The 24,929-nt window shown below is 41.2% G+C and overlaps 1 protein-coding gene across 1 annotated transcript; it reads left to right on the forward strand.

Moving 5' to 3' along the window:
• Positions 1–160: 160 nt before the first annotated feature.
• On the forward strand, positions 161–22,095 carry LOC132998997 (AF4/FMR2 family member 1-like). The gene is made up of 19 exons (XM_061068770.1): positions 161–355; positions 6,782–6,902; positions 7,771–8,601; positions 11,996–12,037; positions 12,725–12,811; positions 12,994–13,027; positions 14,265–14,346; positions 14,536–14,668; positions 14,766–15,776; positions 15,859–15,947; positions 16,052–16,265; positions 16,382–16,476; positions 17,052–17,115; positions 17,225–17,361; positions 17,550–17,621; positions 18,390–18,483; positions 18,660–18,703; positions 18,816–19,054; positions 19,356–22,095. Exons 1-19 carry the CDS (start codon positions 303–305, stop codon positions 19,478–19,480), a joined length of 3,567 nt encoding a protein of 1,188 aa, XP_060924753.1. The 5' UTR covers positions 161–302; the 3' UTR covers positions 19,481–22,095.
• The last annotated feature ends 2,834 nt before the right edge of the window (positions 22,096–24,929 follow it).

Raw genomic sequence — 24,929 nt, forward strand, 5'->3', positions numbered from 1 at the left:
ACTAAGAACACATTTTAAGTGTTTGCGGTGAAACGAGCACTTCAGGGGGTGTTTGGTGACATGTGTGTGCAGCATTGAGTGTATAAATCCCAGCCTGGTCCCCGGGCGGCTGAATAGAGTAGAACAATCCAGCAGCAGCAGCAGCGGCGGCGACAGGATCGACCCGGACACAGCTCCACTGTTAGCAGACAACTCTCGCCCCCCGGCGGTCTGACAGTGGCTTTAAATGGACGGAGGCTCCGCAGCACCGGGCTCGGTGAGCGGCTGAGAGCAGCGGCTCGGTGAGGGACTGTCACAGACACATGACAGCCAACTTCAGCTGCGGGGAGAGGCGCGCCATGGCAGCCCAGCCGAGGTAGGCTCACACACATACACACAGAGTGGCGGATGCTAGCTGCTAGCTGCGGGACGTTAGCCTCCCCAGCCCAGACTGGTAGTAATTAGCCACGGAGCATTAGCCTCACGTACACACACACACACACACACACACACACACACACAGACATACAGACACACACAGTGAGTGTAGCTGGGCTTGACACCGCGTCCAAAGTGGAGTTTTATGTAGTTCGAAACTCAGCTCAAACTGCGAGGAGTTGTTATTGTGCTGTAGCTTGTTCGTGTGTCTGGGCGAGCAGCTGGAATCTGCTGTGATTTCCACCAGCTGCTCTGTTTACACCGCACGATCTAAGCAAATTCACGGTTAAAGTTCACGTCACGGATGCTAAGACCCCCCCCCCCACACACACACACACACACACGCACACACGCACACACATACACACACACCACAGTGTTGGACTAACTTGGATTCAGTTGGAAAACAGCAGAGCTCAGGGGTTGAACACGGTGCTTAGTGTCCAATACTTTCATTTAACAACGATCTAAGCACGACCTGGTCAAAATACCAGCACCACAACATGGGACGATATCGATAATAATCGCGGTGTCGGGGTGTCATGTTACAGTTTTGACTTTAAAGACTCAAGCTTTTAAACTCTTCTTCATGACCAGAGAGCGATGAACTGCAAATCATTTTTCAAATCAGCCAAGTGGTATACCTCCTCACTGTGCATTACACAATGCATTCATAAATGCATTCATATATTCATATTTACTGAACCTTAGGATGTTTTGCGATTGATTAACATTATTTTGTTGATGTTGTTGAGATTGTTTGGAGTGTAGCACTGACCGCCCACTTTCAAAAACAGTTCTGCTTCCAAAGGTAAATTTCCCATAAATTCCACCTCAACATTTCATAAAATCCGTATGATATTGATTTAAAATTGACTATCAACACCGACATCGTTCTATCGCCACTCCAGAACGGCTGTTGTTCCCTCATAAAATTCCTTCTCATCGAAATATTAGAATATCTTGCAGAAATTGATTATTTCTACTGATAAAAGTTGAATTATGTAAATTATTTCCCACATTTATGATGACTCTGATTCCAGAAGAAATTTTCACATTAATTTTCACGGACCTAACAGTTTCTCCTCTGACATCACAGAAAATCCTTATGAAAATGATTATTTTAAATGTTTGAAAGAGACAAGTAAGGACTTCACACTTTTTCAACAGCTCTGGTTCCGACAGTAAATTTCACATCCCTAACCCCAACCCTGGTCCCCTGAAATTTCAGAAATCCTTTTATATTTATATATATATATACACATATATACATACATTCATTTTTTTGACGGATCGAAGCAGTGACCGCCCACTTTCTGATCAGCTCTGGCTCTATACGTATATTTCTAATTATTTTTCTCCATTTATGCTTTAGAAAATCCTTATGACACTCATATTTGCTCTTCAATTAAATATCAATTATTATTGCTATTGTTTGATAAAGTGTAACAGTCACTTTTAGAATGCTCTTTCCAGAAGCAAATTTCCCATTTATTTTCTCCTGATGTTTCAGTTTGGGTTTGACTGTTTCAGTGCAGCTGTGTCTTGCATGTGCTTTATTCTGGTCGTTATTTCACCTTTTATTCTACAATCGATCAGTTTTCGGTGTAATAGGTAAACTGGTATCCTCTGGGTTCTGTCATTTACCATGTCAGGGTATCTGCAGGTAGTTCCCTCAATAAGGCCTTAGATGGTATGGAAAATTGTACATTTCATGCAGCTGTTTTGGAATTTTTTCACTGTCGTGCACAGAAACTTTGTTCATGTTTTTTTTGTATCTGGTAACAGACAGTCTAAATAAATAGTAGGATTGCTGTGATGGTGGAATGTATAGCTGGAGGTGGTTTAATCCTGTTAAGTGGAGTTTCAGAAGTGCCATCAGATCTGCAGCAGACATTGTTACTATTGCTAGCCACAGTAGCTTGGAAGCTCTATAAAATCATAATCAATTAATTAATTAATTGAAGGCCTTTATTGTCCCTACTAGGGTTGGGTACCGAGAACCGGTTCCAATATGGAACCGGTTCCAATACAACCGGTACCTACCCGGACCGAAATGCAACGGAGATTTTGGTGCCTCATTTCGGTGCCTGAGCCAATCGAAGTCTGAGGTCTCCGCTCGTCCCGCCTCCTCACACTTCCGCTCCTTCCTTCACGGGAAGCGGCGGCTCCCGCAGGCGCGGCTGCCTGACGCCCGCTCCCCGCGTGCGTCAGGGCTCCCGTGCAGGTGTGTGTGTGTGTGTGTGTGGGGGGGGTCTCCTCGTGAGACCTCTCCCCGGCGCTGGCTGCCCCCCCCTGCCGGGCGCATTTCCTCCTTGGCGGTGCTCCGGGACCGGCTCCGGGACCGGCTCCGGGCGGGAGGAACGAAGACCACGCCGAGAAATGTTTCATAAAAGCGACCGCATTTTAGGGGGACGAAGGCGGGCCCCTAAAATGCGGGGACGAAGGCGGGCCGGGAGACACGGGGGTCTCCGAGTGATGGAAAAGCGACCCTCAGTCTTCATTTGGCTCAGGCACCGAAGTCAGAGTCACGAGTCAGAGTGTGTGTGTTTTGTATTTATTTATTTAAGTATAGTGTAAACTTTTGTTAACAGTTGTATGTTATTCATAGTTTTAAGTTCAAAAGGGTTTTGTATTTATTTATATTTATAATCTACTTTATACAGTTAATATATTTGGCAATAAAAAAGCCTTTCTTAGTCAAGTATCGTTTTGTGCACTTTTTTGAAAAAAGTATCGGTTCAGGCACCGTTTAGGAACCGGTATCGTTTTAAAAGTATCGGTTAGGAACTGGTATCGGATAAAAACCAAACGATACCCATCCCTAGTCCCTACTGGTTTTCTGAACATGGGAAATATAATAAATTACATTTTATGCAGCAAAACCCAAACTCTTAATTCAATTAAATTGGTTATTAATTCAGCAAATTATAATTTGTTTTAAAGGAATATGATTTTTCTTCTGAGCTTTACAGTGGTACGGTTTAATTTGTTTGCTCTCTTGTTAAAATACAATTTTTTTTGGATGATTAAGTTATTATAGGTTGCTCATTGTCAAGATTTAATCATGCATGCTAATTCTGGACAGTTTATTATTATTATTATGTAAATTATTTCCCACATTTATGATGACTCTGATTCCAGAAGAAATTTTCACATTAATTTTCACGGACCTAACAGTTTCTCCTCTGACATCACAGAAAATCCTTATGAAAATGATTATTTTAAATGTTTGAAAGAGACAAGTAAGGACTTCACACTTTTTCAACAGCTCTGGTTCCGACAGTAAATTTCACATCCCTAACCCCAACCCTGGTCCCCTGAAATTTCAGAAATCCTTTTATATTTATATATATATATACACATATATACATACATTCATTTTTTTGACGGATCGAAGCAGTGACCGCCCACTTTCTGATCAGCTCTGGCTCTATACGTATATTTCTAATTATTTTTCTCCATTTATGCTTTAGAAAATCCTTATGACACTCATATTTGCTCTTCAATTAAATATCAATTATTATTGCTATTGTTTGATAAAGTGTAACAGTCACTTTTAGAATGCTCTTTCCAGAAGCAAATTTCCCATTTATTTTCTCCTGATGTTTCAGTTTGGGTTTGACTGTTTCAGTGCAGCTGTGTCTTGCATGTGCTTTATTCTGGTCGTTATTTCACCTTTTATTCTACAATCGATCAGTTTTCGGTGTAATAGGTAAACTGGTATCCTCTGGGTTCTGTCATTTACCATGTCAGGGTATCTGCAGGTAGTTCCCTCAATAAGGCCTTAGATGGTATGGAAAATTGTACATTTCATGCAGCTGTTTTGGAATTTTTTCACTGTCGTGCACAGAAACTTTGTTCATGTTTTTTTTGTATCTGGTAACAGACAGTCTAAATAAATAGTAGGATTGCTGTGATGGTGGAATGTATAGCTGGAGGTGGTTTAATCCTGTTAAGTGGAGTTTCAGAAGTGCCATCAGATCTGCAGCAGACATTGTTACTATTGCTAGCCACAGTAGCTTGGAAGCTCTATAAAATCATAATCAATTAATTAATTAATTGAAGGCCTTTATTGTCCCTACTAGGGTTGGGTACCGAGAACCGGTTCCAATATGGAACCGGTTCCAATACAACCGGTACCTACCCGGACCGAAATGCAACGGAGATTTTGGTGCCTCATTTCGGTGCCTGAGCCAATCGAAGTCTGAGGTCTCCGCTCGTCCCGCCTCCTCACACTTCCGCTCCTTCCTTCACGGGAAGCGGCGGCTCCCGCAGGCGCGGCTGCCTGACGCCCGCTCCCCGCGTGCGTCAGGGCTCCCGTGCAGGTGTGTGTGTGTGTGTGTGTGGGGGGGGTCTCCTCGTGAGACCTCTCCCCGGCGCTGGCTGCCCCCCCCTGCCGGGCGCATTTCCTCCTTGGCGGTGCTCCGGGACCGGCTCCGGGACCGGCTCCGGGCGGGAGGAACGAAGACCACGCCGAGAAATGTTTCATAAAAGCGACCGCATTTTAGGGGGACGAAGGCGGGCCCCTAAAATGCGGGGACGAAGGCGGGCCGGGAGACACGGGGGTCTCCGAGTGATGGAAAAGCGACCCTCAGTCTTCATTTGGCTCAGGCACCGAAGTCAGAGTCACGAGTCAGAGTGTGTGTGTTTTGTATTTATTTATTTAAGTATAGTGTAAACTTTTGTTAACAGTTGTATGTTATTCATAGTTTTAAGTTCAAAAGGGTTTTGTATTTATTTATATTTATAATCTACTTTATACAGTTAATATATTTGGCAATAAAAAAGCCTTTCTTAGTCAAGTATCGTTTTGTGCACTTTTTTGAAAAAAGTATCGGTTCAGGCACCGTTTAGGAACCGGTATCGTTTTAAAAGTATCGGTTAGGAACTGGTATCGGATAAAAACCAAACGATACCCATCCCTAGTCCCTACTGGTTTTCTGAACATGGGAAATATAATAAATTACATTTTATGCAGCAAAACCCAAACTCTTAATTCAATTAAATTGGTTATTAATTCAGCAAATTATAATTTGTTTTAAAGGAATATGATTTTTCTTCTGAGCTTTACAGTGGTACGGTTTAATTTGTTTGCTCTCTTGTTAAAATACAATTTTTTTTGGATGATTAAGTTATTATAGGTTGCTCATTGTCAAGATTTAATCATGCATGCTAATTCTGGACAGTTTTGTACTGAGCAACTAAAAAACTTGAATGTATATACCCTCAGGCGAAGTTTCTAATATATATCCAATAGACGTAGTGCTTACGCAATGTGTAAGCACAGTGAGGAGGTATAGCACATCCGTCTCATATTTGTCAAATATTTTTTTTTGCTTCCCTCAGGAGCAAAACATCCGTCTTTAAACTTAAAATATAAAAGAAAATTGACATTTATTGGGATAATAATTATCAATATTAACATTTTTATTAGAATATTTGGCCATATCGCCCAGTCCCATCATCAGCACTGACAGTCGTCAACAAAACCAATGTTTCATTTTTGTTTTTAAGACTAGACAGTGTCTGTAATACAGACGCGGTACTTTCCCCTGGGTCTGTGTGACTTGGCAATGCCACTTTGTGATGTCCTTGTAGTTGGTCCAGTCTCTCTGCTACTATAATGAGTGAGTGCTCATCTGTTTGGCTCAGTCTCAAATCTGTATTGCCAGACTTGTTGCCATGGAAGCGTCCCTCTGGGAGGGTGATCAACACTTTTTTTTGGCAGGAAAATCACAACATTTCGAACTGTAGATTCAAGTGTTCAGTTCACTTCAGCATATTTAAAGCTTTAAACAGGGGGCTGGCTGCTGTTCCACAGTATAATTTACAAAGAGTAAACTATTTCTTTTTACCTTTGGCATCCTATCAAGATCAGTATTCTTTATTATCCATTTGATGCCTGTACTGTATAGGCAGCGTGTCCTCTTTGGGGACTAGAGAGAGCAGATGTGAATGTTTTTGGTGAATCCTCATGGCATCTGTGAGTCTAATTACACTTGTCTACATATGATGGGCACTGTCTGCTCTCCCCCTAGACGCCGCTGCCACGCCCCTCAGGTAGATAAGTCTGTAAAGATGCCATTTATTTGCAGTCTCTAAATGTTATGGTATCGTCAGACAAAAAGTCCTTATTCTGAGGTTTATAAGTGTTTGAAGTGGTTACACAAAATCTAAAATCCAGATGTAAAGAACAGGCGGTTCTCAGCCACAAAGACTAAGAGCATGTCATTAATGTTTGTGTGATTTGTTTGATTTTCATTTAAATATGTTATGTATCCCCACCTCTGGGATTTAAAAGGATAATTGTATTTATTTAGTGTCATAGTGAAAATGATGGTCTCACAAATGCTTCTTTCAGTGTATTCAACGAAGAAAGGCACCTTCTTCGTCTCCGAGCATGGAAATTGAGGAACCAAGAAGCCAGCCAAGCCAAAGAACTCAACCCTGAGAAAGTGCCTCTCTTTGCGGAACCATACAAGGTAAAAGGAGCTGATGCTGTAACAGTTCAATACCACAACAGTACTGTGTGCACTTCTACTACAACGTGTGAGGAACAGTTAAATGCTGCTGCAGCCTTATGATTGTTGGTCTAGAACATTAAATATATTTACTGCCCATTGATAAATGATCAGGTAGAATGCAATAAATATGCTAAAGGTTTACTTCAACAATTGTTATTAATGGAGAAACAATGAGAGACAAAATGGAAAATGTATGGTTTGGTTTCAGAGGTCAGTCAAAGAGAATATTTGAGATATTAGATATTATATTACAAGAGATATTTGCTGCAAAATTGTTCTAACAAATGGGAAATGAATGATAGTATAATGTAATGTAAATTGGCAATATAGATACATTGACTATACTAGTTTATTTCATATAGACCATGATATAGAAATAGCAGTGTCCATCACTGCTGTATCCCTGAGTATTGGCAAAATGTTCGAATAGATGGATATTTATTACAAATTTATTTTGAGAAATAAAGAGAACATTTTGATCACATACCAAGAACCACATAGTTGTTTGTAGATAACATTTAAATCTTTGCGTTGAAAATCTTTTCCTGTTACAAGTATCAGTTGAGAATAAAAGAAAGTGCAGTCAGACAGTGAAGCAGTTTTCAGAGAATCTAGAAACACTGACGAAGAATTTCAGAGAAAACGTCAATGAGGACTTTATGCTTGTTGTCATGTGAAAATGTACTCTTATCACCAGGGTGTTCCACTGATTTCTTACAACCAAGGGCTAAATATGTTGTAATCATGTTTAAAAATCAACTTTTTCTGAACTGAGATACCTTGTTCATGTTTACCACAGCTTAATGTTTGTACCCTCTCATTGTAGACAAACAAAGGGGACGAGCTTTCCAATCGGATCCAGAGGATGCTGGGCAGTTACGAAGATGTGAACAATCCATGTCCCCTCACCATCGAGCCTTCATCCATTCCTAGTTATGTAACCGTCTCGCAGTCAGATCAGGGTCAGACAAACACAGATAAATCAACCAAAGGTCCATTCCACAACCAGGTCCATTACATGCCAACCTTAAACCAGAAATGCCCCTCTAGTAGCAGTTACTCCTCCCAGCCTGTGACGATGTCCGCATTGTCTTCTCCACACGGACATGGACATTCATCCACTGTCATAAAGACATCCTCGAACCACAGTCATCCTGGAAACTCAGGGCAGCAACAGAAGAAGAGTGAAGTCTTCTCAGATGTCAAGGTACATGTCAGCCTTCCCCAGGAAATGTCTGCTCAGTCTCCTGATGTTAAGCCGCAAGCGTTCCTACATTCCAGTAACGACAACAACACTGACACTAAGGATACCTTCGATAGACATCAGCATCAGGAGTTCTCAGATCATCCATCTGGGTCCACCAGCACCATGGACTTTACCACACTGAACATTAAGCTGTCCCCTAAAGATGCAGCTGTGACTCAAGCCACGAAAACAAACGCACTACCCTCCCAGACCTTCCCCCCACTCCTGTCGTCTAAGCAGCCCAGCGTAGTCATGACCCAGAAGCCAACAGCCTATGTGCGGCCCATGGATGGTCAGGACCAGGTGCTCAGTGATTCGCCTGAGCTGAAACCTTCGCCACAGCCATACGCACCTTTGTTAATCAGCAAGTCCAACCCGGGGAAAATAAAGATACTGCCACAGTTCATGGAGGTGAGTGTATTATCCTAGATCTAATAACTGTGACATGATATCTTATTGTTAAAAATGTAATTTTGGTTGTAAAACAGGCCAAAAGCTGTTATGATAAGATGATCAACAGAACAGTTATATCTGTAAAGTAAATATAAAACTACAATCTATAGGCAGTTAGTCTAGCTTGGCATAGCTTGGAAATGGAGCAAAGTGGGTTTATAAATTAGTTTTAGGAAAACGGTAGGTGGATATATTCTCAAAGACCCAGGTTTTTCTGATGCCTCCTGTTTCCAGTCTTAAAGATTAACTAAGCTATCCAGCTGCTGGCTATCACTTCATGTTTAGTACACAAACACAAGTGGTATCAAACTTTGAGCAAGCCATTCAATGGAAATTTCCAAAATGTTGAAAAGTCCTTTTTAATAAAATAGCCAGAATTTCATAATGAAAACCATTGCCTATCACTCAACTAGTGGATACTTTAAAACCCCAATTGTGTTCCTTTTAAAGGTGGTTTACACAGTATAACAACTAGAATGGCAGTCAGTGGAGCGCATACTGTAGCTCCGCCAAAGGTAAACAGTCACATTTAATTCAAACATGCTGCACCCAATTTCACACACTCAAAAAAATCTGTTCCCTAAATATGCCATATTTTTTACCCCATCAAGTCGGAATTACTTCCTGTGAAAATTTTCAAAAACTCCACATCTTGCAATGTCTTTCATACCTACACTTGCGTACATGTACATAATGTTGATCCCTCCTGCTGAGGTCGTAGATTTCGTTGCAACCCGGCTCTGCTATGCATATTGTTCATTCTCCTCATTTTAAGCACACTATCGTGACAATAAAGGTGAAGTGCCCAAAAAACATCGAAACATAAATTACAAATTGAGTAAAATGTATTCAACCCAAGTAACAGCTAGCTTAACTAGATTTTAATGGGATCTTTGAATAATATCTTCTTTTATTTAGTTATAATCTGAAAGTTAACTTTAATTGTGGCTTATACTTCAACTACCCAATTCAGTATAGACCTGTAGTAAAGTATGTAGGATTTACTGAACCCTATAATATGGGAATGATTCCTGCTATTTGAAGAAAGTGGTTTAGCTTTTGAAGGACTAAACTTACTTGTTCAATAATGGATGTTGTGATGTACTGCGCATGATTGTGATGTTGCTTGAAGCTCTTGTGTGGTGCTTCCAGGAACTGTGGGGGAGGTGGTTTAACAAGGATAGCCCTCCGATAACTTCTCTGCACTCACGTCTGGGCTTTGAATATACTGTGCATTAGTCCACGAGCGTTTTGTGTCTGCTGATTTCAGGACGGTCTGTGAAGTCTCCTTGTAGTTTGGCTGTTTCTGCTTGACTGTTCAGGCGTTTAAAAAAGGCCTTGGACTCTATTGTTTTGGAGTTATTGGCTGAACTCCAGTTCAACTCTATTCATCCCTTCCCTGTCACACGTAAACACACATACACACAGCCCTTGCACCTGCAGCTCTCTGCACCTCCCCCTTACCCTCCTGCAGCAGCAGAGCTGTGTTGAATGTGCTGCTGTTTTCAAGGCTGGGACTAATCCAGTGCAGGATAGCTGAGCAGTGACTCATTCCCCTTTTTGCTAACCAACCCTCCTGAGTTCACATCTGGACTCTGTCGTGCAGTTTCTCTCTGAGGATGAGCCCGGGCAACAATACATAACAGGGAGAAGTAATGTGTTTAGCAGTTGCGCTTTCTACCTAAATGGATCAATGTAGCTGTCATGGGTCAAAGAGCAGACTTCCTTGTTCAAACAGTGTCGAGACAATGTCGATCAGGCGTCTAGTTTACCGTCCGACTGGTGTGACCAGTGAAAATGTGTGATAGTGATACTGAGCAGATTATGTTTGCATAAGCATGAAAATAATTACATTCCTGCGTGGTTCTGGAGTGCATAAGACATTTTGTGAAGCATATAAACAAAACAGAAAAAACGAATTCCCTGCTTGAAACCTGGATTTTACATTTCATCAAATACCGACTTCAGATCAGATACCAGTGCATTAAAAATAAAAAACTTAAATAATTGTTTATACTTACCCTGTAGGGAAGAGTTGAATGCTATCGTTGTTGAATAGCCTGACTCAGGTTAAACCCTTTGAATAACAAATACAAGGAGAGACTGAATGCCATAGAACTGGTTTTATCATCCAGATTGACAATAATAATGAAAATGAACACAATAAATTAATCTAAAAATATACAACAATTGCTTCCTTTTTAAATAGCTTGTAACTGAACTCTTGCAAACGGCACACATCTCTGTTTAACTTCCATTGTGAACTATTGCCAAACTGCTGACATTTGTTGTTAGTTTTGGCTAACGCTACCAGAAATCATTTCGTTGCTTCACTAAAGACAGTATTTGCCAGTGGTAGTACAGTGCTGTTGCTGTGATGGAGCGGAAGAGAAGAAGTGATTTCCTGGACAAGAACATTGCAGTTTTATCCGGGTGAAACTAAAAGTATTTGTTAGCATTTTTTGGTAGTATTGGGGGGGCATTTCGGAATCTGAATATCTCATATCAATACATTGTTCCCAGCAAATATATTATATATTATCCACCATGCATTTTTCAGCATGTAGTGTCATTATTTACTCACTTAGGTGCATAGCATTGCATAAGTGGTGAGCAACCTGCCATTTATGTTTTTTGTGTGCATACATGACCTTAGCTGCCTCTGATACCTTCACCCCTGGGATCAGCAGAACAATAAATGAGCTTTGTCACCAACTTGCATAACTGCTCGGGGGGCCCATTCACTCTGACCTTATCTCAAACATTGTCCATTCAGAAGGAAAAACCGAAAGAGAGGTCTGAAAACAAACTGAAACGCAGGCTGTTGACTCATTCACTCAGTGTTTATGTGACGTTGTGGTTGGCCTATGCTGCTGCCTGATTCAGGTTATTGCATCACTGTTGCTGCTGTAGTTGGTAGAGATGTAGTGTACGACTGCTTTATGTTGACAGATGTGTCTAAGGTTTGTTCACTCAGTTCTATTAAGGTTAGTCGCGGATTTTTCTCTTCTCTGGACTGTCAGTGCTTATAGGCCTGTAGCACAAGGTCAAAAAGACATCTTTGACATTTTAGATAAATTCACAACACCTTGTCTGTGTTTTACTATGCTGTGTGTACTGTAATTTACCTACAGATTTTATCCAGAGATTATCTGCCATGATTCAGATTGTAAAAAAAACTACAGCCTCTTGTATTGCAAGTGAGGAATCTGATATTGTGAAAGGAATATTTAATATCTGTTTGGTTTGTTTTACTCTTTTATTCCCATATTAAATCATCATTTTATAATTGCACTTGTGTTTTTTTCATGGTGATTTCAGAAACTCATATTTCTTCCGTTCTTTTCTACAGACAAGGACAAATGAAGCTCAGTGTGTTGAGGACATCTTGAGGGTAGGTTCATCTGTTTACATTTTAATTCATGACTCAAGGCTGTCATATAACTGTAATTATGGTTACAGCCTATTTATATCTCACACTTTAGTTCAAAACACAACAAATAACACCCAAAAGTATGCATGATAACTGACTCACTGTTTATGCCACCCAACCCAGTACCATTCACACACGTGCTAGAAAAGCAGCTGAATGCTATGCACATGCAACTTTTACTAATGCAAAAATGATCACAGAAGGTTATAAATAATATATCAAATGATATTAACATCAAACTTAAATTGACAGTTAAGACAAAACAAAAAAAACTATATGTAGCACTCACTGATATAGAAAGGAGAAAATGGAGTGAATTAAGTATCATATAATCCAAAAGGTGGATCAGTTAATATTTCAGTAGATATTTGTTTATTTTACATCAATTGAATAGTTTTGGAATAAATTCATTTCAATAGCTGCTGATAAACTTTTCTGTAGCTCTCTTACAATTGTCTCCTTTGGCTGCTTTGCAATATTATCTTCATCAGTGCACTTTGTTTTTATGTTTTTTAAAAAAAATTTTTATAAAAGTTTGAAGAGCGCCCATCTGCATGAATTACTGTTGGTTACATGAAGACAAGCATCTGTTTTGTAGTTGGACTTCGTTAGGCTCCTAACACATATGCCACTCTTTTTATTTAACAGGAAATGACCCACTCATGGCCTCCTCTTCTGACAGATATACCCACAACAAGCATAGACAAATCCTCCAAATCCCTGTTCTCAGCCAAGGTTAGTTCCAAAAGGTTGAGAGTAATTGAAATCTATCTTGATATCATGTATACTCATTCAAAAAAGGTTGGTAATTGACTAAGTTATTAGTTCAGTATAAATGTAGATCCAAGGGTACAAACCTAATTGAAACATACCTATGATTTGTATTAAAGCTTGTTTTTTTCTTTCTGTTCAAACAGGAAGCAGTGCACGTCTCTTCATGCCCGGGACAAAGTGAGTAATGAGGGCAGTGAGCAAAGTACAATTCAGGCAGAGAACAAGGATTGAAAAAATTAATAAGCAATCCAACATCGAATAGGAACAAGGATTGACTCTTTAATGTCTGTAGATGTTTCTAGCAGACATATTGATGAGTCATCATATCACTTTCTCTTCTTGATCTGTAATATTCATGGTTTTAAAGCAGTGTCTATGTTCTACTTAACCTGCTTCTTCAAAGCAATGTTTCTATGGTAACTTGTACTGCCAGATTGCCTTATTCTGTGAACTGACCACAAAATGGCACTGGAGAAACAGCCCTAGAATTTATCTCAAATTAACCTCATCTCAGGGAAAGAGGCTGGCATGTCACAGAGAGGAGGGGGGAACTTTCTTCAAATCTCTCACTCCTTTCTTTTTAGGACTCTTCGGTTTGTGTTTGATTTTTATTGTTTTAATACATCTCTTACTATACCTACTTCAGCTCATTAATTTCTCTCTCATGTTAGCTTAATGATTCCTTGACTTTAAGTGCTTCTTCTGAAAAAGGAGTCAGAACTTCTGTTTACATTCTTCCAGCTGTTTAAGTACATTCCAGAAAATCCTGTGTTTACAACGGGGTGCTTTATTTTAGTGCTATAAACCGCCCAGAAAAATTTAGCAAAACAAAAGCTCATGTTCTGTTCATTTAGTGACCACAATATGTGTTAATGTTACAGCGCAAGATATGAGTTCAAAAGCCAAACTCTGGTAGTCAGAGTTATGATACACTTACCCTTCGTGGTAAAATTCAACTGTCAACCAACGTTAAAACAGCATATTTTATCATTAGAGTAGTCAGCATTACTTCGAGTCACCTCCACTAAAAGCATAAGCATCTGAATGGATTTCCACTTGGTGGTAGGATGGGGTATGGGTCAGGAAAGAACTATTACATTTGATTGTAGATCTGGTTCAGGGTGCGGATCCAGGATTAGTTTTTTTTCACTTTCTTAAACATGGTGACATAGGGTGTTTTTCAACATTTTCACTGGTTTCTGGGGGCAATCATTCATAGATCTTAAAGACTATCCTTATTGAGTTATTTATATTTGCTCAAGGGGCATTTTAATTTAGTACTGAAGATTAGTTGGCATCAGGTTAGTCCGTAAAGTATTTGTGGGGGGAAAAAAGCTCAGATGCAATGTGTGATCCACATTAGTGTTTACTGACATGTACTTATGTTGTCTCATTTTGTTTGTTTTCTCTCCAGAAAGTTGTGTCTCTCCTCCTCCTACTCCTCCTCCTCCTCCTCTTACAGATCCACTGCAGCTCAACCAGCAGAGCGCCTTATCGTAAGTGACTTAGCTCCTCTTTTTGTTTGCTCTCATTTTAAAACACCACAGAAGATAAGGAACTACACTTTCAGGCCCAGCCACTGAAAGTAACTGAACTTAAAAGAGACTGTTATATACTTGTAGCTTCCATGCAGTTTAATAAAGCTATAAAGACATATATATATAAAACTTTCTGTTTTCAACCAGCCTCAAAGCTGCGGCACATTCCAGCGGGGTAGAGTCAGCCAGCTCTAGCGACTCAGAGAGCAGCTCAAGATCAGAGTCGGACAGTGAAAGCACCACAGGAGAGCCCCCACTAAGCAGCACAGTTAAAACTGAGGTAAATTCCTGTTTGTCCCTTTTGTACATCTGCATTAAAGGTTGAATGTGCATTCTCAGAACTATTTCCTTGTGCTCTTCGTCTTTTCTTTTTGTAGCCTGATGCTCCAGCGGTGAGCCGTGGTGACTGGCAGTTGGGGAACTGGATCAGGTCCAACCAACAGAACTCGAGCACTGACTGTCAAGCTGGTACCCATGTGTCTGAGAGCCCCTCTCACAAACGGCTGTTGCCCACTCAAAGCTCCAAGCACTCCAGCGTAGAATTGGTCGACCCGACCAGGGATTCTAAGCCTCAGCTTCCTACTCACCAAAATGAGCTTGGTGACAACCATGCAAAGCTCCAGCAGTGCAGAGAAAGCCATCAGGACAACCATCACCAGCAGAGTAGCAAAAAATGCCCTTCTGCTGATTCCAGGAGGCCGTCATGCAAGACGCACTCCTTGAAGCCAGCAAAGGAGGGCTTCCAGGATCCCAGTGACGCAGCTGTCAGTGTTAAGTGTGAGGACGTCGTAGCCACAAGAGGAAAAGACCTGGGTTTCACAGACAGGCCCAAGGTAAAGACGAAAACAAGACACTGCAAGAAAAGCAAGGATGGTGACTCTAAACATGACAGCAAAAGGACTTCTAAACACATGTCCCTTGACAAGCGGAAGGTTGGATTCGAGCCTGAAGTCAAGGTGGTTCTGAAAAGTCTTTGTCAATCTTGTGGGGTGAAATATCCCAACCCTTGCTTCTGCCCCACACAGACTGCTGCTCAGCCTGAAGAGCCATCTCCTGACCAACCTGTAAAAATCCCCTGTAGCAAACCCAAGGCAGAGACTATCTGCCAGAAGGGAAACAAGAGACCTAAAAAAACATCCCAAAAACACTCAGAGAAGAGAGCGCAAACAGCCAATGGTTCTCAGGACCTCCACAGGCCTCCCATATCCCTGCTGGTGAGGATCGATCTAAGTCTGCTCTCAAGAGTCCCCCAGACATCCGGCAACAAGCAGAAGATACCCAGCAACGCAAAGAGACCAGCGCTGGTTGTCGAGCCAGATGGAACGGGCGGTGATGTCTCTATAACACACAAACCCAGCAAAAGCAGCAAAAAAAGCACAACTCCAAATGTGAGAAAGGTCCAGGGCGGAGCATGAGTTTACATAATCAAAGTTCTGTTTAGATTATAATCTGTGTTTTGTTGTCTTCTAGGTTGAGGGAGACAATAAAAATCTACCCAGAAAGAAAAGGCGGCTGGAAAACAAGAATACCTCTTCAGCTCATCCTTCTATCAAAATGGAGTAGGTACCCTCAAACAGAAACATCCTATATTTTTCTGCCACGGGTAAAATGATGTTTGAGTCGGTTCAGTCTGATCACACAGGCTCTCTGGTCTTTTCATCAGAAGCTCCAGCAATCCAGCGGAGGATCGGGAGACAAAGAAGGCCAAGAAGACGCCTGTGTCTACAACACTCAAAGACTCGGCTAAAGACTCAAAGTTACACAAACGCTGCTCTGCGGAGACTCTGGAGTCCAGTAAGGAGGCTGCAAAGAGCAAGGACTCCGGCAAGCACAAGAAGAGGAGTGAAAAACACACAGAGCGCCTCCACTCTGAAAAGGTAACTGTCGACACACGAGCACCTGCTGCAAGCATTACATGAGTGTATTGCGTTTTAGTGATTGTTTCCAGTGGAGAAGTTTATTAATTAATTTTTCCACGACCAAACGTTTCCAGCTAAAGCCTCCAAAGTTCCGCCCCACGGTCCCATCGTCTTCACAGTCCAACAAGGCAGTTTTGATCAATAGGCCCTTGCTCAGGTTTGAGGACAGGTGAGATTTCCTTTATGTAGAGCTGTTGGAACTTTAGTGAACTTTTGATGTCTTATAAAATCTTGCGGCCCCTGACCCGAAATTGCTGCACTTTCAGTTTAGTCCGATTTTTATCTGGTTGTGTCTGTTTTACCAAAAAAATTGCTCCAAACAGAAACGTCTGACATTGAAACCACAGATTTGGTTTTAGCTTTGAACAGAAACTTTAAACAGGATTCTGGTGGTAGTTGTTACTGACTATGACATGGGAACAATGTAGGACAACTCTCCCACTTTGTGTGTCACGCTCGTCATTAAAAACAATGTTTTCACAATGAAAAGCTGAATAAATATGGGCACAGGTCTTTCTCTCCTGTCTATCATCTTTCTTCGAAGGCTTCGCTGTAAATAACTCTTCAATACAACCCAACTCATCGGAGAACTATAGAGTCAATAAGCAGTTTAAAGACAATTGTGATTTTGTCTTTATTAATTCATTATTTTTATCTTTATTCTTATCAATTGGTGCCACAGTTCTAATTCTCATTGATATAAACTTGTTGTTGCTCATTTTGTTCTGGTCCTTTCTCCTGCAGGCCGTATCCAGTGAAGCAATCCATAAAGGAGGCAAAACGGCTGAAGCACAAAGCAGATGCAGAGGTGGGGTTCTGTTTTTGTTCTGAATTTATTTTCTAAACTGTAATGAAATATAAACAGGCCTTGAAATAAACAATGACCACTGCATTTGTTTGTTGCTCCTTCTCTACAGTCAGATAAGCTCAGTAAAGTTTTCAACTACCTGGATGCTGTCATGTTCTTTGTTGAGAGTGGCATTGCTATGGAAAAAGATCCACAGATTTCAATGTCTTCCTACACCATGTTTGAAGAGACAGTCGACCTCCTCAAGTAAGAACCAACTTCTATTATTATCTAAACTATTAGAGTTTGAATCTTTATAAAACCATAGAGGCTCCTCCACCTTCTCGTGGACACATTCATTGAAATGCTCTTTTTTAATTTCAGCTGAATTTTGAGCCCTAGTGTGAATGTTTCTGCTTCATAACTGTCGATTTGTGCATTTTTCACTCTCACAGGTTTATCCTGAAACTTAAAAACACAGTGGACCCCTCTGCTCCGCCCTCAGAAAAGGACTTTTTAGTTTTATGGTAAGGGAATGCTGAATGTGCTGTTTCCCCCTCACACCAGACATTCTAATGAGGTTCCCCTAACATTACAGGTTAAAGTTTTTACTCCTGGTTTTAGCTTTTATGTTTGTTTTGGCTCTTAAGGGGCCGTATACATTTAATTGACTAATTTCAGAGAGGGTTTGATTGACCTATAGTATATGTGGTGCAGTTGAATTATATAACAGTACCTTGAAACATTTCTGAAACATGATGTGTGCTACTTACATCTGACAGTAAGTAGGTGCCAGTGTATCGCTTATTTAGATGGACAGTGTGAAAATATTCATGACAATAACTGCTCGTCTCATTGATACATGATGAGTTTGGCACATTAGCTTTATAACATAAAATTTGCTTTACTTCCCTAATATCTGATGATATCAAATTACCACAAAATGCTGCAGAGACAGGAAATCCCAACGTTTTAATAAGAAAACAAATGACATTTTTGTCCAGGTGGCTTTATCCTCACAGTTGAATTTTTGCTCTTTGGACACTTCTGTGTGAAGTGTAGATATTGAAAATATTTTTGTTACTCATATACATGGTTTTGATTGTCTCCATGACCTTTAAAGGACAAGCTGGATGGATGCATGCGTGGATAGATGGATAAACAAAACATGATTATAACATAATACGGGCTCCCTGCAGCTCATAGACAGTGGCCTATACTATGTTTTCTGTTTACTGTAATGACTTATGTGAATCATGAATCATTATTGAATGACATTTCCTTGTTTCTTGTAGTTTGAAGTGCCAGTCTCTCCTGCAGATGGCCATGTTTCGCCACAAATACAAAACTGCACTCAAGTATTCAAAGACACTGACTGATCACTTCACTGTGAGTATTGACACGTGGCCACACTTCCTAAATGACCGGATTATTTAGAAAATACTTGGTTAACAGATGCGTTAATTAAGTAGTTGCACTAAAGTAGAAGAGCAGCAGTTATACACGTCGTCAATCCAGGAGTTACAGTTTTTGTTTTAGCTTTGCCATTTATATTTCTCTTTCAGAATTCTGCTCAGGCACCACATGATCCTTCTGTCTTCACAGCAAGGTAGGTCATGCATTGTCCTTGCTGCATTCACTTCCACAATATGTAAAAAGTCATCGGCTGACATCTTTTCTTTAACACTCCCCTCTGTGTGGCACCTGTCTCCCCCTTGTAGTGCTGCAGACACCCCGTCCCCGATGCCTGACGTCCCGTCTCCTGCCAGCACGTCCACAAGCTCAGGTCCCGGCTCCAACCACAGCGGCAGCGGGTCGATAGCGGGCCCCCTCAGTGGCATGGTGGCGGTTCCCCAGGCTATAGAACAAATAGCATTCACCTACGTCAAAATCACCTCGTTGTTCGTGAGCGCTCATGACCTCTGGGAGCAGGCGGAGGTGCTGGTGAATAAAGGCAGCGGTAAGGATGGATGGGAAAGAGATGGTTTTACATTTCATGTGTTACTGGGGTGTGAATAAATCTGTTCTTATTCGTAAAGATACATATTTTTGTCAGGATGTTTCCCCCTGTTTTTATAGCGTCAAGTGATTAATTAAAACCAAATTTAGTTCTACTGTACAATTCACTGAGGTGAGGTGGATTTATGATCGACGCTTCTTTCAGAGAGGAGTTAAAAACAGTGTTAGTCAGTGTTGTTTTTTATATTACTCCTCAGGGGAACGAGCTGCTGTTTCACTCATGTTTTTCATGTGTGTTGTAGGTTTGCTGACGTCGCTGGACACTGTTATGGGCCCACTGAGTCAAACCTCCACTCTGAACACTATGGTCCGATACACACGACAGGGCGTCTACTGGCTGAGGCTGGACAGCCAAAAGGTAAAGTGACCAACAGCCTGCTCCCCCTGCTGGACACCTGCAAACCCCCCCCTGCCTCCACTTCACTTCAGTGTGCTTCACCGCGATCCCCACCTGAACTGTCCCTCAGGCGTCTTGTTCCTTTCCTTCACACGGACGTCTCTTTACAAACACATGGATGTCATCTCATGTTTGTTTTTAAGGCTGGTTTTGGAATTTTTTCCCCAGCAAGGAATACACAACACTGACCATTGCACTCGTAATTTATTATTTTCTGTCATGTTCACTTTTGGAGTCTCTTTATTTCTCTCTGATGTGATCTACACATTTTATTTCTCGGAAGGTTTGACGTTCCTCCTTGTTCCACCTCACCACTTCCCAGTTTCGGCAACAAATTTAGGTTTATTTCTCTTAAAAAGAGATTTAAGTTTCCCTGTTTCAGTCTGAAAGATTGTTTGATTTTGGGTAACAGGGAGTCTGTAGTTTGTATAGTCAACATTTCTTTCTCCCACAAATCTGGATCCTTGTGTATGAGACTCATGAGAAACCCAGTTTGCATGTCACTTTTCTTTAAGTCAAATATGACTGACAAAAAGTTCATGAAATTGGTTGCAAAAGCACCAAAGTTAAGTCACCATTAAGTTTATTCATTTCAGCTCGTTCCTTGTTTGCATCAAATTGTCAATATTTTCAATGCCGTCACATTTCTTGTGCAATAACAATAAGTGCATTAATAACAATAAACTAAAAAAAGTGCCATACTGGTGATGAGACATAAGATGAAATACATTCACTGCATGTAGGTTGGATTATGTGCAGATTAATGAGACAAACATCAATCTGGACACCATCAAATCAAACAGAGCAGAGAAGCTTCTTTTTAATTTAGGTCATTTAAGTAAGCATTGTTGTTTTAGGTCTGACCTCTTTGCTCCTGAATGAAATGTGTCTCTTGTGCGTGTCGGAGCGACTGATGGTAGGAAACCTGAGACGTGAGAGACCAGTGACCCGTGTTGCAGATGCTGTTTCTGGCTGTAGCACTGTCAGTGGTAATGACTGAGGGTGACTTATTTGTCCACCCAAAGTTGATTTGCTGTTATTCTCATCATCCTGTTACAGAATTTGCACTTGTGCCCTTTTTTTCAGAAACCATCTTAAATGACCGGTTAATTTTTCTGTGTTTTGTCCTATAAACGATTTTCACATCTTTCCTCTTGTCCACACTGTCTGTGAACAGATCCATTCTAAAGGGGAAGATAAACTCCAAAGTGAATCCTTAACTATTATGAGGCTTGAGCAGCCTGAGTCCAACAAACCAAGGAAGGCATTTTCTAAAGTTAGACCTCATAGACCGGAAATAAAGATAGGGTGTCCACTTTCTCCCATTTACAGGAATGAGGTATTCACATAGAGTTCAACTTTGGTGAACTTTGACCTACGATATACACTTTGCATTTGTGGCTGTGTGACTGTGCCATAGGAAGGATTCTCTCCTCAGTTAGTATGAACAGAGGGAACCAATAACTCACTTCAGTTTACACATGGGCATGTTGGTATTGTTTAAATATTGAATTTAAAAACATTGAACCTGGCCTTTAAGCACAGATGTGTCTTACAACAACTCAACTTTCCCCAAAAAACGGAATCATATGACATCTCTGACTTTCCGTACACACAGTTGTGGATTTAATGGTTTTAATTGGCTGCGCTTATCATGGACGACCACAATCATTTAACTGAAAAGAAACTACATTTGTGTTCCCTTGTTTGTTTTTGCACTAGTAGGCTGCTTCCCTACATGTTTCATACACTAAAGTTGAGAAGAAGAAATGGCTAAGCTTATTTAAAAAATAAAAATACAAAAAAATAAACACTTTTGTGAGTATTTCTATTTAATTTAATTTGTACAGAAAAACACCACGTACCGGCAGGACTGTGTTAGTCTTCACTCTCTGTTTGTTGTATCTTGATTCTAAGCAATAAAGTATGAGTTTCTTTAGCTCAAAGTTTGAATCAGTGGATGTCATGCTGTAGTTATCGTCAGGTCTTATTGATTCACTGGGGGGGGGGGGTTAAACTAATCAGTATGAAATCAATTATTCGAGAAAGGAAACATTGGTTTAGCTAAACACATTCAAATATCACATTTCTTGAAATTAGCTTCCTACGGTTGGGAGATTTAGTTGCCTGTTGACTCAGTTCATGTAATTATTGGCTAAAAAGGGCTGAACAAGGTCCACAAAGTGTTCCTGGATATATGTTTCTCATATTCACGATTATTTTAACCATTTGCCACGGAAGGAGGGATTTTGTTTACATGCATATGATGACATATTGTATTGATCTTTACACTGCACAATAAGTGAAAACGCAAAACCTGGCATTCGACATTCATGACTAGTGCAATCTGTTTTTTTTATGTTCCTGGGTCTTGTCTTTCCAACCTGTGGCTTTGTTTTCATCACCGGGTGTCGGTGCTTCATTTCTGAATTTCTCTGAAAACAAGTTTACCTTTCTTGTCCAAATATCATTTACTGGAAAAATGATCACGTAGGTTTTTGAAGGATGCTTTTTTTTCCTTTTTGTGAAATATGTAAAGAATTTGTGTTGCAGTGTACACAGATGAATTAAACACTGGAAATTAACTCATTGTTTACTTTTCTTTTACTCAAGGAACACAAGAATCACACAATTTCATATTTGGTGGTGAAAGACGTCAAACTAAGAGAATTACATCTACGGAAATTTCTGAATGAGTCTGGACGTGTTGCAATAAATCCTGTAAACATTCAAAAACACATGGTTTTCTCCTTTAATTAAGATACTTGTATATACAATAGCATTTAAACTTATGGAACTACATTATTACTGATTTGTTTAAAAAATTCAATTCACTGTACAAAACTTGGATGGTGCTTTATGTGTCGGACTCTCCTCCGAAGTTGGGGTTGTTGAAAGCAGGCTGCAAAAAAAACAAGAATGACTAATTTGAACACATCATTCTCAACACTGAACCAATCCTTCTTGGCTGATCAATAACTCACCACATCAATGTTGTTGACTCTCCGTGTTGGCAGGCTAATGGCGCTTAGTTTGTAGCCGCGCACCCTGAAGAGGTAGAACAGCCCTCCAGCGATCAAGATGAGCATCACCAAGGCTGCGATGACGGCACCAGCTATCACGCCTCCATCTGTACAGAGACACAGACGTCAGATACCAGACAAGTTACATGATCACCAAAGTCGTACGATTTATCCTCAAGGGACCATGAGTGTCGGATAATGTTTCAGGGCAAAGTATCCGAGAGAGATCTTTTAGTCTGGATCAAAGAAGCAACGCAGAAACATTGCGATCCATCAGCTTGGGTAAATCTCGAGTTATCAAAGCAGGCCAAAAGAAAACGCACACATGATAAGGAAGTTGGATTCAGCACTTTTTCACTCTTACCGTTGACACCTGGGCCATCGGTGGGGAAAATCGGATTCCCGCCATCATCTGTTGTGTGGTCTGAAAGAGAGTGTTACCAGAAGCTGTTAGTTTGTCATCAAATCACTGTAAAAATCTTTTCTTTAACATTTTCTGTTTAATTTCTTTAGAGCTTTGAAAACAGAAATAAAACCCAGAGCCTTTTATATTTCATTAGAATATTTAGATGCACGTTTTTCTTTTTGTCCTTACACTTGCGGTGGCGACACACGAACCCTCTCTTCTGCAGGCAGTTGTTGTCGTTCCAGCGCCCGTCGTCATACATCTCCACGCAGTTCTCCTCGGCCACGTCCCCGGGGTGGAAGGCCATGTTGGGTTCACTGGGAGCCCAGTTCAAGAAGCCCAGAGACGTCTTATCTGTCCAGCCCCAGCCAACTGAAAAACCAAACACACAAAGGTTCAGGTATGTATTTGTCATTTATCATCCAGCTATCGTCCATGTCTGGAAGACGTAGAAGTATCGTGGTTCTTCTGTCCACGGCTGCACTCACAGTTGCGGTCCCTGGTGAGTCCGATCCAGATGTTGTGATGTTTGGTGTTGTTGAGGTTCCTGATGAACTCCACCTCCGCTCGGCTGTGGATGGACGCCAGCTCTGCCCTGACCTCCTGGCAGAAGTGTCCGGCGTCCGGCCAGGAGAAGCCCTTCTGCTCGTTGTACACAAAGTAACAGTGGCGGCCATAGGGGGTATAGAAAGGCAGACACTTCCCATCACCAGGGGCGGGAGTGGGTGGCGGGGTCTCTGATGAAGTAACGTTTTATGAAACAGGTTTTATCAACAGTTCAAGCTTTAGACTGAATTAAAGCTCTGGATCACTGTTACAGAACCAGCTGGGACGGAGAGGGAGGACAAGGCGAAGGTGTGAGTTGTACCTGAGGAGATCTTGCAGATGTAGGGTTTGGCCTGGTCACACTTGGTGTCGTTCCAGGTCCCGTGGAACCAGAGTGACGCGTGCATGCTCACGCAGCCCTCGTCCTTGATGTTGCTCGGCTCTCCTGGTCCCCACTGGGTGAAAAACACGGGCCAGCCGTCTGTCCACGAGTAGGAGCTGTCGTCCTACATCACAAAACAATGGGAGCTTTATTTCCCCCTGTGAAGTTGTTTCATAGTGAAACTTACATTACAATTCATTTCATTTAGCTGACGCTTTTATCCAAAGCGACTTACAATAAGTGCATTCAACCCCGAGGGTACAAACCAAGAACAACAAGAATCAAGGGGTACAATTTCTTCAAAAATAAAGCAAAACTACAAAATGCTATAAGTTAGTGCCATTTACGTGCTACTAAATTGTTAGTTTAAAAAATTGTTATTAATTTAAAAAAAAAAAAAGTTTATTCAAGGTATAGTCGGAAGAGGTATGTTTTTAGTTTGCGGCGGAAGATGTGTAAACTTTCTGATGTCCGGATGTCGATGGGGAGCTCATTCCACCATTTAGGAGCCAACTTGATGGTATAACTTTGTATATAATTAAGATAAGATAAATGCAGTACTTTAACTTCTAATTTTTACATTGTTTTATGACGGTTGTTTGTTTAGAACTGAGATTAGGAGGATATTTTTTAGCATTGACTGACATTTTTCAGGGGCTATAATTTGTTTTTAGTCTGTAGGTTCTTCAGTCTGACTGTTGTGTGTTTCCACCTTGCGCCGGAGTCCGATCCAGGCGTCGGCTCGGCCCTGCAGCACCACTCCTGCCACGAAGGCCTGGTCGTAGCTCATGTCGATGCTCGCCAGGTTCCCTCCCTGTTGCTCGCAGGCTTTCTGAGCCGCCTCCCAGGTCGCAGGCTCCTCCACCAGCTTGTAGCAGTTCTGATACCAGGAGACGTAGCCAGCCGGGCAGGGGCTCTGGGTTGGGGGTGGAGGGGCGATGCTGCTGGCTGAGGTGGAGCGAGATGGAGAAATATTAGTTTAGTCCGGGCCTGAACATTGATGATTGAGCTGCATCAGTGATTTAATGTTCTTTTAGGTGGATGAATGACGACTGGGCTTGT

Source organism: Limanda limanda, chromosome 1 (assembly GCF_963576545.1).
Source record: "Limanda limanda chromosome 1, fLimLim1.1, whole genome shotgun sequence".
Classification (NCBI taxonomy): domain Eukaryota; kingdom Metazoa; phylum Chordata; class Actinopteri; order Pleuronectiformes; family Pleuronectidae; genus Limanda; species Limanda limanda.

Bases quoted from the DNA above. Each gene is read 5' to 3' on its own strand.
- LOC132998997 (XM_061068770.1), top strand. From the start codon at position 303: ATGACAGCCAACTTCAGCTGCGGGGAGAGGCGCGCCATGGCAGCCCAG. The intron at 6,903-7,770 runs GTAAAAGGAGCT...CTCTCATTGTAG, and splicing joins TCTTTGCGGAACCATACAAG to ACAAACAAAGGGGACGAGCT. The intron at 18,484-18,659 runs GTGAGTATTGAC...TTTCTCTTTCAG, and splicing joins CACTGACTGATCACTTCACT to AATTCTGCTCAGGCACCACA.